General features: G+C 35.4%; 1 protein-coding gene across 50 annotated transcripts in view; it reads right to left on the minus strand.

Annotated features, from left to right (window-relative positions):
* The window catches only part of MLIP (muscular LMNA interacting protein), a 263,432-nt gene that overhangs the window by 99,305 nt on the left and 147,958 nt on the right, over positions 1 to 16,169 (minus strand). For 39 of the 50 annotated variants that reach the window (XM_072832578.1, XM_072832596.1, XM_072832566.1 and 36 more), the window contains one exon: positions 11,136 to 12,698. The exons of 2 other annotated variants lie outside the window; for them this stretch is intronic. In XM_072832578.1, coding sequence (XP_072688679.1) covers positions 11,136 to 12,698 — 1,563 coding nt within the window. The remainder of the gene's footprint in view (positions 1 to 11,135; positions 12,699 to 16,169) is intronic. 9 more of the 50 variants (XM_072832573.1, XM_072832564.1, XM_072832591.1 and 6 more) reach the window with 1 other exon arrangement.

The raw sequence follows: 16,169 nt of genomic DNA on the forward strand, positions 1-16,169 counted from the left end.
GTGTCTATATTAACCCTATACTGCTATAGTCCCCATATGACATATTTTGGGTAATGACTGAAAATGAAATGCATTCTCTTTGTGAAGAATAATGTCTGGCACTCATTAATAAGCAAATTATATACATTGCCTCATTTAGTTTTACAGAAGCCCTATAGCTAAAGAACCGTTAGGGAAAGGAGGCATGGTATGGTCAGGCGACTTGTCTAAGATACACAGCCTGTAAAGAACAGAAATAGGTTTGGAACCCAGGCCTGTTTGGATCCAATATCCATACTTTCTCTAGAAGATAATATTTTTTTCTCAAAGAAAATCTAAACAGACAAAGAATGCATAACAGTATATCAATACTCCATGATGGTTTTATGAATACTTAATTGCAATGATAGTTTGAATAATAATAATAGCTAACAATTACTATGAGCCAGGAACTACTCTGAAAGCTTTATGTGTATTATCTCATTTAATCACCACAACTAACCTATTAGGTAGATTCTATATCATATCCAGTTTATATATGGAAACTAAAATACACAGATGTTAAGTAACTTATCTAAAGCCACAAGGTACTAAGTCATAGCTGGGATTTGGATCTAGACATGCCAATCAACAACTGTGCACTTATGCACCATAGGCCCTTGCCTCTCATGTCAGTATATACAACCATTTACATGGTTTGTTCTTCTATCCCCAACTGCCTTAAAGCATATAGTTGGACAAGTCTATACAAAGAGATATATTGTTATTGCACACATAATGCCATAGAATCTTAGACTTAGATGTGATATTGAAGGCCATTGGTTCAACCCCCTCATCCAAGATATGAATCTCTCTGATCAGTCTGTTCAGCCACCACGTGAATACTTGCTTACCTCCTAAGACAGCATTTGTAGGTCTAATTGTTAAAAGTGGTACAAAATTCTCCCTTACATTGAGCCAAAATATGCTTCCTGCTAACTTACTCCATCGGTCCCTCGTCCCCACCTTGGAATGATGATACATGTAAAGAGTTTGATTCTATATGAGAGTTGCACTGCTATTTCCACAACCCCCCCCCCCCCCCCGCTTACTGATCTCAATTAAAGAATGTCACTATCCTCATCACTTTCTTCTGTCAATATTCCTTTAAATTTTGACAAGGTGCATATTGGGGTACCTGGCTCTGTCAATTAAGCATCTGACTCCTGACTTTGGCTTGGGTCATGATCTCAAGGTCATGAGATTAGGTCATGCTTAGTGCGGAGCCTACTTAGGAGTAGGAGCTTCTCTCTCTACCCCTCCCCCACTCACCCGCACAAATGCACACTCTCTAAATAAATAAAATCTTTTTTAAAAAGTGTATGTTTAACTAGATGTAGTTTTAACACAAAGTATAATATAGTCACCTTCATGATATCAACAACAACCCAATTAATACAATGAAGATGATAATATTTGGAACTTTCTCCTTGTTTTTTTTTGTGGTGAGTTTAGAATATACAGGAGAGTGAAGTTGGAGTCATTTCATATTTTTGGACCACACTGAGTGTACTACCACCTTAAATCCCTAATGCTTTCATCTCTCTCTCTCTTTTTTTAAACATTTGTTGAAATTAAACTCCATCCTGTAATGATGTTTGTTTGTTTGTTTGTTTGTTTGTTTCTCTAAATCCCAAAATAGTACTTTAGGCACCGTCTCTACCCAGTTTCACCTGATTAGTTTTGGTTTGTTATTATAAACTATGAAGATAAGAATTTTTATATTATTTCATGTGCCATTTTGTTAGGCAAGTCATTTTTATCTTCATTCAAGTCATATACCAAGGATAGGGAGCTTTTGCCTCCTGGATTCTACCAATCTGGTGAACATCAATATATCCTGTAAGTCTATTTGTATATGACAGTTCAACTAATGGATTCATTCAACAAAATATTATTGAGTATCTATTTTGTGACCTACATTGCTCTAAATATTAGAGATTCAGCAGTGAACAAAACATCCAAAGCCATTACTCTCTAGAGCTTACACCCTAATAAACAGAGACAAACTACAAGAAAAAAATAAGAAAGCAGAAGTCATAGTGAGATAAATAATTCACAGAAAATTAAAACAGAGTGCTGGAATAGAAAGTGGCCTCAAGGATGCTTTAGATTAGGCACTCAGAATACATGTGAGTTCACAGAAATATGTCATTACACATCCCATATCTCTCTTTATTCATGATATCATGAAAAAAAATCACAAAAGCTGAACTTGAGAGGCAATTCAATAAACATTCATAGCTTGAAGAAAATGTCTGGCTTTCAGTCATAACTGCTTTTGGAAACAATCACAAAGAATATAGGCAATGATTTTCAGAATTTACCTTCCCTTTTTTGTGAAAAATAAAAAATATGGCTCAACTTCTTTTTCCAGCAAATCTCCTAGCTCCCATCATTTACAATAGAAGTAGAAATTTCATCTGTTTGAGATACAGTTAGCTAGACCAGAAGACATGAATTTAGAGCATATAGATGTTTCCTTCCTGTTCCTCATCTATTGGACTTTATGTGTCTTTAAGACATATGTAGTCTTTCTTTTTCAACAAGAATGTGAAAATCATTCTTGTTGACACTAGAGATATTTTTGGGGTTCACTATATTTCTTCAGGTTTCTCTTAACAATATTCTAATTTAGAACATATTTCTTCTTTAGCATTGCAAGTCTTCCAGGTGTTAAATTTATTGGTTTTCCTTCCTTGGTTTAAAATTACAAATCACAGGGATCCCTGGGTGGCTCAGCAGTTTAGCGCCTGTCTTCGGCCCAGGGCATGATCCTGGAGTCCCGGGATCGAGTCCCATATCAGGGTCCCTGCCTGGAGCCTGCTTCTCCCTCTGCCTATATCTCTGCCTCTCTCTCTCTCTCTCTCTCTCTCTCTCTCTGTCTGTCTGTCTCTCATGAATAAATAAATAAAATCTTTTAAAAAAATTAAAAAATAAAATTGCAAATCACTCTAGTCAAGGTAAATATAACTTGAATAATAAGTTGTAGTGTTACAGGATGGAATCACTATCAGTTGATCAAAGAAGGTAGAACTGACTAGCCTGACCCCAAATCCAGCAAAAACTTTTATCTATTTAATTTATAATCTATGCTTTCGTCAACATTCAAAAAATATTTATTTCCTTTTTTACTTTTTATTTTTTTAAAAGATTTTATTTCTTTATTTAGTTGAGAGACAGCAAGAGCAAGCAAGAGAGAGCACAAGCAGGGGGAGGGGCAGAGAGAGAAGCAGACTCCCTGCTGAGCTTGGAACTCAAAGCACAGCTGGATCCCAAGACCCTGAAATCATGACCAGAGTTGAAGGCAGATGCTTAACCTACTGAGCCACCCAGGGGCCCCTCCCCCCTTTTTTAAGAGAGACAGAGTGTATTCATTTGGCAAGGAGGGGCAGAGGGAGAGGGAGAGAGAGAATCTTAAGCAGACTCCACCCTCGGTGTAGAGCTCAATTTCATGAGCCTAAAATCATAATCTGAGGTGAAATCAAGAGTCAGATACTTAACCAACCAAGCCACCTAGGTAGCCACATAAATATCCACTATATGACAAATCCAGGGTAAAATTTAGGTTTAGAAAAGGAAATGATATTTTACTACATAAGTTTATCAGAGCTAATGCTATTCATAAATTCTATTTATCCTAGATAATTGCAACATAAATACTGTCCCCTAGGGGGACAGCAAGAACATATCTTTCCCTTTCAGAAAATATTTCTCATCACTATCCTATCTGCTGCTGATGCCTAAAATTCCACCACAGGATCCAGTAATAAAGACCCAGGAGATCTCAAAGCAAACTACACTAGTTGTCTAGTAGAAATTTGAACTCATGGTGGTACTCTAAGTATTAGTGAAGAGCAGGACCTCAGATTACATGAACAACAAGAGAGAACCCTGGCAGAAAGCCTTCCTACCACCATGGCCAACTTCTTTTTCCTGATATATCCATGAGTAGAAATGAGAGCATTGCTCAAATGTACACTTCCTGCTCATCAATGACCATGCTCTGCCTGAGTCAGAATTTCCCTGAGACAAAAGCTCAGCCCACGCCCTGATCCAACTCACAGAAGGAAATTGCCCAGATATCTCCCTTACACTTGGATTACTGGGAGAGCATAATCTTTATAATGATCCTGAGGACTGAATCAGTGGGGAAGTGGTGGGGGATAGAGGAAAGGGAGAAATTTCCCTGAACAACTCTCTTCCCAGGACCCTACTCCATGGGTGATTTACTTTTTGTGTTTCTAGTACTCTAAACATACAATATGTTATTGTATTACAATATTTCGGCATCCCTATTAGCCTGATAGAAAATATCTTCTCTAAAAGACCTATTATTTCTAATATACCATCCTGATAAAGAACAGTTTTTGGTAAATATTTGTTGATTTAAAATGAGGTATTTTATTGAAAGCTACAGTAAGATTTAGAGGACATGAAGAACAAAATTTTAGTTCTTATCTACTATTCATGTCTTAGACACAGCTGGCTGATTAGAGACCCTCTTCTCCCTTCCAAGTACACCCTAAAGGCATTTCATGCTTACTTTTCAAAGTCTTTCAGTGATGTGAACTTCCACAATTAGAACTCATAACCTTGAATCCCTATTGTTTTTTGTTTGTTTGTTTGTTTGTTTTGTAAATCCCCTTTTGGGGTTAAACTGCACAAGCCCCTCCCTGAATTAAAATGAAAATACTCCTCAAGGAGTAAAAAAGGAAGATTTTGTCAATCACTGACACTTGAGTGTGAATCACTGCCAAACTCAATTCAGAAAGGCTAGCTGGAGAGAAACAAAGGGAATGAGACACTGAATTAGTTGGTACATAGATATAAGTGGTAACAGGAAAGGGAGAATCTTGGAAAATCTAGAATCTCCACAAAGGCATCAAAAATTGTGTACAAAACAGTGGGACAAAAAGAAAAAGAAAACAAGAAAATACATATATCTAGTTTAAATTATTTTATCATTTCACAAAGGATTGTGAATGTTGGGCAGCCCGGGTGGCTCAGCGGTTTAGAGCCACCTTCAGCCCAGGGCCTGATCATGGAGATCCAGGATGGAGTCCCACGTCAGGCTCTCTGCGTGGAGCCTGCTTCTCCCTCTGCCTGTGTCTCTACCTCTCTCTCTCTCTCTGTGTCTCTCAGGAATAAATAAATAAAATCTTTAAAAAGAAAAAGGATTGTGAATGTTTGTTACCCTACCTACAAAATATGTACAGATATATGATCTTCATCTTCACCACTAGAACCACACCAAAGCCATCATCATCACTTGCTTGGATTATTCCAACAGATTCCTAAGGTAATTTCCACTTTCACCTTCTTACAGTCTTTTCTTAACATGGCAGCCACATAGACATGATTGTGCCAATTATCTATTCAAAACTCTCCAATGGCTTCTTACTCAAATTAAAAAGCAAAGACTAAGTGGCCCACAAGATCTCACAGGCCCCAGCTTGCAGTTACATGTGTCTCTGATAACCTCAACTTCCTCATACAAATCTACTCTTGCCACACTGGCTCCTCTATCTTTGCTGAGCACTCTCTGTCATCAGCTATTTTTCCTGACTATATTCTTTTAAGGCACATCACCTCTTTGGATGTCACCTTCCCAAAGAAATCTATCTTTACTACCCAATATTAATTTGTGACACTATTCCTTACCCTGCTATACTTTTCTCCATACCATGTATGACCTGCTAACTCACAAGGAAATTTACTTATGGCAGTGGGGAGGTGGTAGCGGTAATTACTGATTATTTCTTTTTCCACCCAAGAATATAAACTTTCTGTGAGCAAGCATTTTTGCAAATTTATTTGCTGCAACATCCTGACTTTGAAACGTGCCTTGTACATAATAAGCACCTGATGAATGTGTCTCTTGAACGAATGATTTCCTTGAACCAGATCAACTATTTTAGCCCATTGAGGTACATTCCATATTACTAATTTCCCTAATTACATGTGGATCAGCAGAAATGGAGAGAATCACATAGAGACTGCCATCACCAATTTTTCAATGTGATGTATTTGGAAATGTTTTGATGCCTTCAAGGAATGAGAGTTTATAAATAAAAAACCAACTATAAACGTTCATGAAATATTAAAATGCTCCCAATTGACTCCCAAGCCATGCATCCAAATAGCTTTATGGTCGGGGCAAGCATGCCACTGGAGCCCTCACAGTTAAAAAGAGCTTCAAACCGGGATCCCTAGGTGGCGCAGCGGTTTGGCGCCTGCCTTTGGCCCAGGGCGCGATCCTGGAGACCCGGGATCGAATCCCACATCGGGCTCCTGGTGCATGGAGCCTGCTTCTCCCTCTGCCTATGTCTCTGCCTCTCTCTCTTTCTCTCTCTGTGACTATCATAAATAAATAAAAATCTAAAAAAAAAAAAAAAAAAGAGCTTCAAACCATCTTCAGTTAATGGCAAATGTTTGAAGTTTTGAGGTAATAGCCTCCAATCTCTGTATGGAATACCATGGTAATTCCCTAGGAGAAAAATTTTAACTATTTTATAAATGAAGACCAAATATATTAGGAACTCAAATACAGCTCCAGGAATTAGTTTTAATGATATTCAGGCTTTCCTATGGAACAGAAATATCTCAACAATGTAGATGTTAATCAGAGTAGACTGAGCATCATTGATGGAGATTCTCATTCTGTTTAGGGCCATGATTATACTGTAAAATAATACTTTAACACTATATCTGAAATTAAAATATATCAATTATATCATACTAATACAGATTCAAAACCTTAAGATTCTACCTATGAAAAAGAAATATCAAATATGCTTCATATCTGAATTTAGCTCACTATACTCTAGCTGTTCCATTTTATTTCAATATCAAAGGACAGTAGGGCCCACACTTTGAACTAATACCCTTCATGCATTCATGTTTTAATTTGATGGCCATTTGTATTCTAGGACCTCTTTTCTTTTGGGATTTGGCACCGAGTGAAGCTGATCTAAATCTGAAGCTCTTGACTTCAAAGAGAGCACTGTGCTTGGATTAGCACCACAGTGGAAGAAGCAAGACAAGAAACAACCCATAGACGCATATGAATTCTTTGATATCCCAAAGCTTTTGTCTATTTCCTCTTATGAATCTATGAAATAATCTGAGCAATTCAAACAAAACTAGTCAAACATCAAAGGAAACTAGGATAAAATTTATCTATTCCAGTATGCATTTTAATGAATTTTTATACTTAAGTTACAATTCCTGCAAATAATAGTTTGCAATAAAAAAAAATGTAGGTGGATTTTTACCTGGAAAGATAATAGCAAGAAGCTAGGAAAAAATAAATATAACTAAGAACAGCATGTCTCAGAAAGCAACTATTTTTGCAGAAGTGATAAATTCTGCCCATTATAAGAAACATTTTTTTCAAAAAGTAAGTAAAATAGATATAATTATTCTTCATATTTTCGTGTTCATCAAATTTATCATGCACTTCTATAAACTGAATTTTTAACTTGAAAATTTTAAAAAGTAAACAAAAAATAAAGCAAATGCTGAAAAGTCTTCAATATTGGGAACAGTAAATGAGCTGGGAGAGAACAGATCTTCAACACACTTGATTTTAGGACAAAAAAGACCTTTACTTGATCAAAAGCCCTCTGGGCTTACTATCTTCCAACTCTCCAAAAATAGGACAAAACATGAACAAAGCAGAGTGAACCACAAACAGAAACACTTTGAAAAAGCCTCTGGAGTAAAATCACTTTTCACAAAGATAATAATTTAATTATATGGTACTATGGTTCAAGAAATAATTGTTAATAAATTCAGGAGACAGTAATGTTTATATCATAGGTTGTTTTTAATATATAACAAATTAATTCCATAACCACACATATGTATTGAAAAGGTAATCACCAGGTCATTATAAATAAGATTCTTAAATTTAGAATTATAGAAAAATGTTAGATTTTCTCTATCCCCTTTGCTTTGAAAGTTTAAAATACAAGGACTTAATAATCTCTAAAAATACATTTTTAAATGACCTAAACATTATAGAAATTGATAATCCTGATTATTCCATAATGATGATTTCCTTCATAAGAATTACAAGACTAAGATGATAATTAATATGAGTTATTGCTTCTGTGTTTTGGTATATAATATGGAAAAAATAATATTACTAACTTTATAAGATCATAAAAAGTATAACTGACAGTCTCTTTTAATTTTTAATTTGTATGTTTTGTATAGTTCTTATATCACAGATGGCATATGTTATCTGTTAAGATAATTATGACTACAATTATCATTATTTGATGATAAGACCAATCATCTTATGTCTCTACACATACTCCTCTGGGTTCATCTTCTGTATATTTGGTCAGGTTATTTACTGTTTCTGAAATGCTAGCTCCTTCCCTCTTCATTAACTAAATCCTAAACATTTCCAGCAGGCCTGACATTTATTATAACTTCTCTCACTAGCCATACCCCATAATTTTACTTCTATAATATTGAATTCAGTGAACAATTATATGTTATCTATATTACACTATGTTAATATTGCCTTATACTTGTTTTCAAGTTTTACTGTAAATTTAATAACCCCATATAGCTTTTCCACATTATGTATATATATTTTTTCTTCTGCTGAAAAATACTTTTTTTTTAAAGACAAAGAATTATCACTTACTTTCCTTAAAACATACATACACACAAACACTTATCCCCCAAAAAGCTGGTATAGTGATGGGCATTCAGCAGGTGTTTTCTACATGCTTGTTAAGTTGAATTGTATTGAAACATCATTAACAAGATTATGTGGGTTGTTTATCTTTCCTGTTTTAACTTCATCATTCAAACAGTGACAGAGTTGAACACAATTTCCATGGAATTTGGAAGCTCTCAAACTGTTATTTCAATGCATTGAACTAAATAAAAGTCGCAATCCCTTCCCAGTACAGGCACTTTCATAATCTTATTGTATTTATACAACAATAATATAGGAACTTTCATAATTTTATTTTATTTATACAACAATAACTAAATTCTGGTTCTATAAGATCCACATCCTAATTACTTGAGAATAGCTGGGAAGCTGGTATGCTCTAGAGCAGAGTTGCCCTTCTACCAGGAAAAGTGAACTCTATGGATCACACCTTCAAATATTTCCCTTCTCATATTAAAATAAATGGCAGTCTCTCAAGTGTTGGGGTTTTTAAGTGTTTTCATTTGAAATATAGTTGACACACAATGTTACATTAGTTTCAGGTGTACAACATGATGCTTCAAATCTCTGTTATGCTATGCCTACCACAAGTATAGCTACCATCTGTCACCAAAAGACACTATTATAATACTATTGACTATATACCTTATGATGTACCTTTTATTCTCATTATTTAATCATTCCATAATTGGAAACCTATGTCTCCCACTCCCCTTCATCCATTTTTCCCATCCTCCTCCTCTCTTCCCTCTGGCAACCATCAATTTGTCCTCTGTATTTACAGGTCTGATTCTGCTTCTGGTTTCTCTTATAATTTCTTTTGCTTTTTAGATTTTACATATTAGTGAAACCATATGGTAATGTGTCTTTCTCAGTCTGGCTTATTTCACTTAGCATAGTATAAATCTATCCATGTTGTTGCAAATGGCAAGATCTCATCCTTTGTGTGGCTACATAATATTCTTCTGTGTGTGTGTGTGTTTGTGGTATTACATCTTCTTTATACATTCATCTGTTGATAGACACTTAGGTTGCTTTCATATCTTGGTTACCATAAATAATGCTGCAATAAACATAGGGTGCCTATATCTTTCCAAAGTAGCTTTTTCCCTCCATTGGGTAAATATCCAGTAGTTGAATTATTGAATTATATGGTATTTCTATTTTTAATTTTTTGAGGAACCTCATACTACTTTCAACAGTGGTTGTAATAATTTATATTTCCACCAACAGTGCATGCTACCATACTGTTTCACCTACATGTGGAATCTCAAAACAAAGCAAAAAAAAAAAAAAAAAAAAAAACACAAAAAAACAGATTCTTAAATACAGAGCAGAAACTAGTGGTTGTCAGAGGAGAGGTGAAGTACAAACTTCTAGTTATAAAATATGTAAGCCACAGAGATGAAAATACAGTATAGAAAATAATGCTGTGGGGGCTGTTCTCTTGGATCTCTTTATTTTAATAATATTGTATGGTAACTACACTTATCACAGTGACCACTGAGCAATGTAGAAAATCGTTAAATCAATTTGTTGTACAGCTGAAGCTAATGTAACATTGTATGTTGATTATACTTCAGTAATAAAAAGAAAAAAATAAAATAAATAAAAATGATCAATCAATCAATCCCAGTGTTACACTCTTGCTGAATGGGCTGCTTCAGAGCATTTAGAAGCCAGTATTTCTCTTCTCTTAATTCAATTTCCTCATACTCAGCCTACTCATCCTTTCTGTTTTTTCATAATTCCTAAGTATTTAGTGTTCAAAATAAATCAAATATAATATTCATATATTAAAAAAAATTCTATTCCCTTTTATCCTCTATGTATATAGCTAAATCCATATTGGTATGGATTTGAGGAGGTATGAGGAACAACAAAGAAATCAACCTGATAAAAAGGGAAAATCTATAATAAATGAAATAGAAAGGAAATAGAAAGTTTTCAATTTGCCTTGGTAAGAATATGGACCTAGATCTAGGGTCATATTCCAGTTTACACTGATCCTGTCTACTATTCTATCAGTATAGAATATTTCTATGGACAATTGGGTCCATGTAATTAAACAATCAGAAATGTATCATATTCTCAAGTCTGAACCAGCTACCTTAAATCCCATCTTTGCAATCAATAACTCATATTATGCCTAAAAAAAATATGCCCTTGGAGCCATGGATATAAGAAGATACCATAATAGGAGGAATTGAAATATCAGAGTTTTACCAAAACATGCACATTTTAAAATAGATTATAATTCACCTCCACATTTATATATACCAAATCCTAGCCCCAATTATACTTTCCATAGCTCCAGTAGGAAGAGCATGAATATCATAATTACCTTTCCCCTGGAAAAAAAGATTCTCCCACATTTCAAAATAAGCATGCACCATGCAACGTGCAAAAAAAATACCTTGGGTTTCTTATTTTCAGGGCCTGTTGACATGGGCAATGCACAAGGTGAAATCAGCTCCTTGGTTCTTGTTAGAGAGATGGGAGGTGATGGGGTTGAAACAGATGACCTGTGGTTTGATATGGAGCTTTCAGATTTTCCAAGTCTTGAAGGTAAGGTACCACTGCTACAATTTGGGTACAGTGTTGAGGGCCTGAGTTGGAGCGGCTGAATGGGCAGATTAGCATGAGGGAGAGGGGAAGACCCCAATTTGGAAAGAGAAGCAGAGCTAGCACTGGAGACAGGGGGTGAAGGAGCAGTTAAAGGATTATGCCCCTGGCCAGTTAGCTGTGAGGCTGTTCTCTTGGATCTGTTTATCAGGTTTGAAAGAGCTGGAGAAGGATAGAAACATTTCTCTGGAGAGGAGAGCATGGCCCTTTGGTTAGTGGGAGGAGATAGAGAAGATAATGCAGAGGAGGCTGATGTAGAATGTATGTGAATATTCCTGGGCTTTTCTGGACCCCTGAGGTCAGCATCCTGTTTGCCCTTCAAAGAAAGAGAGGGAACACCTGGAGGAACAGGAGGAAGACCCGTAGAACTTGATGTATCAGTCTGTAGCAGAGAGAGTGTTGGGTTACTTTTTAAAGAAGTGGGTGATGTTTTCTCTACATTCAAAGAAGCAAGACTACTACTTTCATGTTTTGTGGGAGAAAGGGAACATGCCTGAGAAAGGGGAGCAGATTTGGCCAAAAGGGGTAAGTGAAAGGATTGCTGGCTAAGTTCAGAAGCCTGTTGCTCTGGAGACTCTGCTCTCAGGGAGCAACTAGAGAGAGATTTCTTAGGTGTGGGTGAGGTTTGTTTTACTTTTTGATCCAGTGTGAGTGTGGAAGAAGCCAAGGAGTTGAGAGAGAAAGTGGGACAGGACGCAGGAGAAAACGGTCTTTGGTGAGAAGGGTTTGACTTGAGGATGGCCGTGAGCAGGGAAAGCCGGGAGGGCACTGGGGATTTCACCCCTGACTTCGAGAGATTTCCACTAGATGACACTTGGCTACAGATAGTGGAAGAAGAGCCATGGAAAGAGGTGGTAAATGGTTTGGGACTTGGAGAGAGTGAATGTGTGACAATACGGACTGGTATGTATGAGCCCGAATTAGACTTCAGAGAAGCACTGGAGGATGGTGAAGCAGAAGTGGTTCTCGGGCTTTCTCTGGGGCTAAGGACATGCGAGGTGAAAGCTGTTGTCTTCTTCAGAACTTCAGATGCCCGTCCGAGTTTCTGATCTGCTGCTCTTGGACTGGATAAATTAGAACCTGATAACTGAGTGGAATGAGGAAACTGTGACGTCGAGGAGGTGCCCTTCGATGCAATAAAGGGTGAGGAGTGAGCAGAAGTTTGGAAATACGTAGTTGTTTCTTCCACCAAGGCCCCACTGACATCCAGCCTCCTAGTGTGGAACTCCTCTAGCACAGAGGCTCCGTCGAGGTTAACTGGGTCAGGTGGCGTTTTCTGATTAGTTGGAGAAACAAAGGAGAAAGCAGGTGGTTTACAGGTAAGATGCTCAGAGGTAGTGGGAGAAGAAGTTAACTAGAGGAAAAAGAAATAGACAGATTGTAATAGGACATTATTTGTGAAACTATCAAAATATTCTTGTTGTTTGTGTGTTTATGCAAACAGTCCTTCTATTAGTTTATACAAAACAGGTACCTAAGCCTCCATAAAAATGGAGGAAATTCTGTTGCACTAATGAGGCATTGCTTTAAATTTGAAATGAAATATAAAAAACTATGAAGTCTTATATTTTATGCCTCATTTATTCCTTGGAAGAACATCGATATAGAATTGTATATCCATGTTTCCATTTGGAAACTAATTCACTGACAACATCTAAAGCAGTTATTTTAATTTGGAATTGTGTGACTTGAAAAGACTTAAATTACCAATATAAGTTTCAAAATTCACATTGGAAAATGAAATAGATTTTCTTCCATTGTAAAAATATAATAGTATAATAATATAATGACTACAATAATATGACTATAATCCTTAAAAAATCTAACACATTTCAAGTATTTAAAATTCTAAAAACTTAAAGTACTCCTACATATTATGCAACTACAAAAAATGACCAGAATTCAAAAGATGCAGCACCCAACACCAACATGATTGACATCAACAATGAGAAATTAAGAGAGTTAGTTTGAAATACAGAGCAAATTTTAACTTATGAAAAAATGTTCCCCAGTTATTTGCCGGAATGAACGATTTGGATTATGCTGGGAAAGGTAGGTATGCTTTCATAAAAAAAAAAAAAAAAAAAAAGACAGAGTGCTTTACAAATGTAGTCTGCCTGAAACAATGTAACCCCCACCAATCCCTAAACAAATTGGAAGAAAGAAAGAAGAAAGAAGAAGAAAGAAAGAAAGAAGAGAGAGAGAGAGAGAGAGAGAGAAAGAAAGAAAGAAAGAAAGAAAGAAAGAAAGAAAGAAAGAAAGAGAGAAAGAGAGAAAGAGAGAAAGAAAGAAAGAAAGAAGAAAGAAAGAAAGAGAAAGAAAGAAAGAAAAGAAAGAAAGAAAGAAAAAGAAAGAAAGAAAGAAAGAAAGAAAGAAAGAAAGAAAGAAAGAAAGAAAGAGAGAAAGAAAAGATATCTGGTGGTATGTATTCTTGTGCTACTTTAAAAACCATCCAGTACTTTAAGACAAATACTAAAATTAAAAATGATTCAAAAAACAAATCTTGTAAAAGTATTGATTTGATTCTATTGACTCATAAGACAATTTAGGGAATATCAGTTACTCAAATATTAATATTTATTAAGTGATATTATATTACTATCTTTTTTTTTATATTACTATCTTAATAGTAATAAGGCCTTACATAGTAGGAAAATGTGTGACTAACAAACTTAGCAAAAGCTTGGTTTACAAACTCAGTAAATGATATTTCTTGATTTTGCTTTGTAAGATGGTGCCCATCAGACTTATTGGAAAGATTTTTCAATAAAAATAAATAAATAAATAAATAAATAAATAAGATTTTCATAGAATTTTGAGTTCTGAAAACATCTAAAACTGATAAATGCAAACAATTCACCCTAAGCTTCTAAGTCTCAAGTAAACATACCAAAATAGTTTTCTTTTTATGTGTAAATGAATATATATATTTGCAACACAGAATTCTTGCTACACAATTAATATTTGAATACACTGGCATTACCCAGAATATCCAAAAATCATGGATTATTGAAAATCAAGCAGAATTCAATCATCTGAGAAAGAAAGCTTAACAATTCCCTCACATAAGTTTTACTTAGAAACAATTCTGCTTAGCCAGTGTTCATGTAACTGACTCATGTAATTAGACATGAATGAAAGATCATTGTTTCCAATGACTGGTCTTGTCTCACAAAAGGAATGAAGCAATTTCAAGGCTGTGTAGGATGTCTTTGCATATTACATTGTAGCTTTTGGTGAAGAATTTTGTAAATTAATGATAATAGCAACAAAAATTCCATTACCTCTTCAGTCATATTTCCAGATAACTTCATTTAACATAATAAATTAATTCATCCAGATTATCCATGAAATTATCGTGTTAAAATCATAGGGCTAAATTTTGATAGTCTCACTCAGAGGAAAAAAGTGTGCCCTCCAACTTTTCAAGACTATGGCTTCTAATTACCATTCTACTGCACTGAATCATATTTTATCTAATATACGTATATCAATTTATTGTACTTTTGAATTGTTAATTATTGAAAAACTTCTAAAAGACTCTGAAAAGTTTAATAAAGTCTATTATGTTTGTATTAACCTACATATATTTCTATTACATTTTCCTATTCTATATATTAACATGTATTTGCAATGTATTTGTTTCCAATTTGCAAATACATCTGTTTGCTATCCTAATTTATACTAATAACAAAATGTGGCACCATACTTTTAAAAAATTCCCAGGAGCAAAGAATACTTTTTTAATGAAAAAGATTCATTTTCAGGATGCCTGAGGGGCTCAGTGATTAGGTATCTATCTGCCCTCAGCTCAGGGCGTGATCCTGGGGTCCTGGGATCGAGTCCCATATTGGGCTCCCTGCATGGAGCCTGCTTCTGCCTTTGTCTATGTCTCTGCCTCTCTGTGTGTGTGTCTCTCATGAATAAATAAATAAAACATTTTTAAAAAAGATTCATTTTCCTAACTTTAAAAATGGGTTAAAAAAAGTTGAAATGAGGTACAGACATGAATAACTTTGTGCAGAAAGAAAGAATGGATACCTGTCAAATGCTCAGTTAGCTCAGAATAGATCCTTCATGCACCTCTACACTATAAATCCCTTACCAGTGATAATAAACTACTCTATTGCAATCTACTTCCCCTTCATCTTCTCCCATTAATAACCTCTTGTTCTGTTCTCTAGGTTTGTTAATGATGCTCTAATTCCTATTCCTCAAGGTCATTCTCTGTTCCTCCGTCATTTATTTCTAACATGATCTCTGTTGACTTCTTTGCTTTCAACACCTCTTTAGAGCTACTCCCGGCTGTGTTCTCCAATCCTCAGTCTTTTTCTGATTCCTTGAATCCCCTTACCATACACGTCCTCCAAAGCTATTTTCAAAACTCTCTTCTCCTAGAAAGACTATCCTGAACTCTGGAATACATTCATAATAATCTCAGTAAGAGAGGATGCTTGCAGTGTTCTGCCGTCATCAAGTGGACAATCTCAATCCTAAACCCACACTTAGGTCTAGAGAATAGAAACCATCAATTATTCTAACAACCAATCTCTGTTATGGAGATGCCTTGTAATTTAATCAACCTAAAATTAACTATTCTTGTGTATATTCAATTTTTCCTAATTAGTATTAGATTCTAAGGCACCTGAATAAAAGCCAAAGTGATTGACCTGCTATCTGAAGAGTTACCAAGATTAGGACAGCACAAGATATTGATCCATATAGTTGAGCTCTTCCTCCTGAATTTGTACAGCCATGCAAGGCAGAAACTCTAGATTCCTTTTTGTCTTCGAATGCAATCATTATATTATGACATTTTGGCCTC

This window comes from Canis lupus, chromosome 7 (assembly GCF_048164855.1).
Source record: "Canis lupus baileyi chromosome 7, mCanLup2.hap1, whole genome shotgun sequence".
In the NCBI taxonomy this organism is placed as follows: Eukaryota; Metazoa; Chordata; class Mammalia; order Carnivora; family Canidae; genus Canis; species Canis lupus.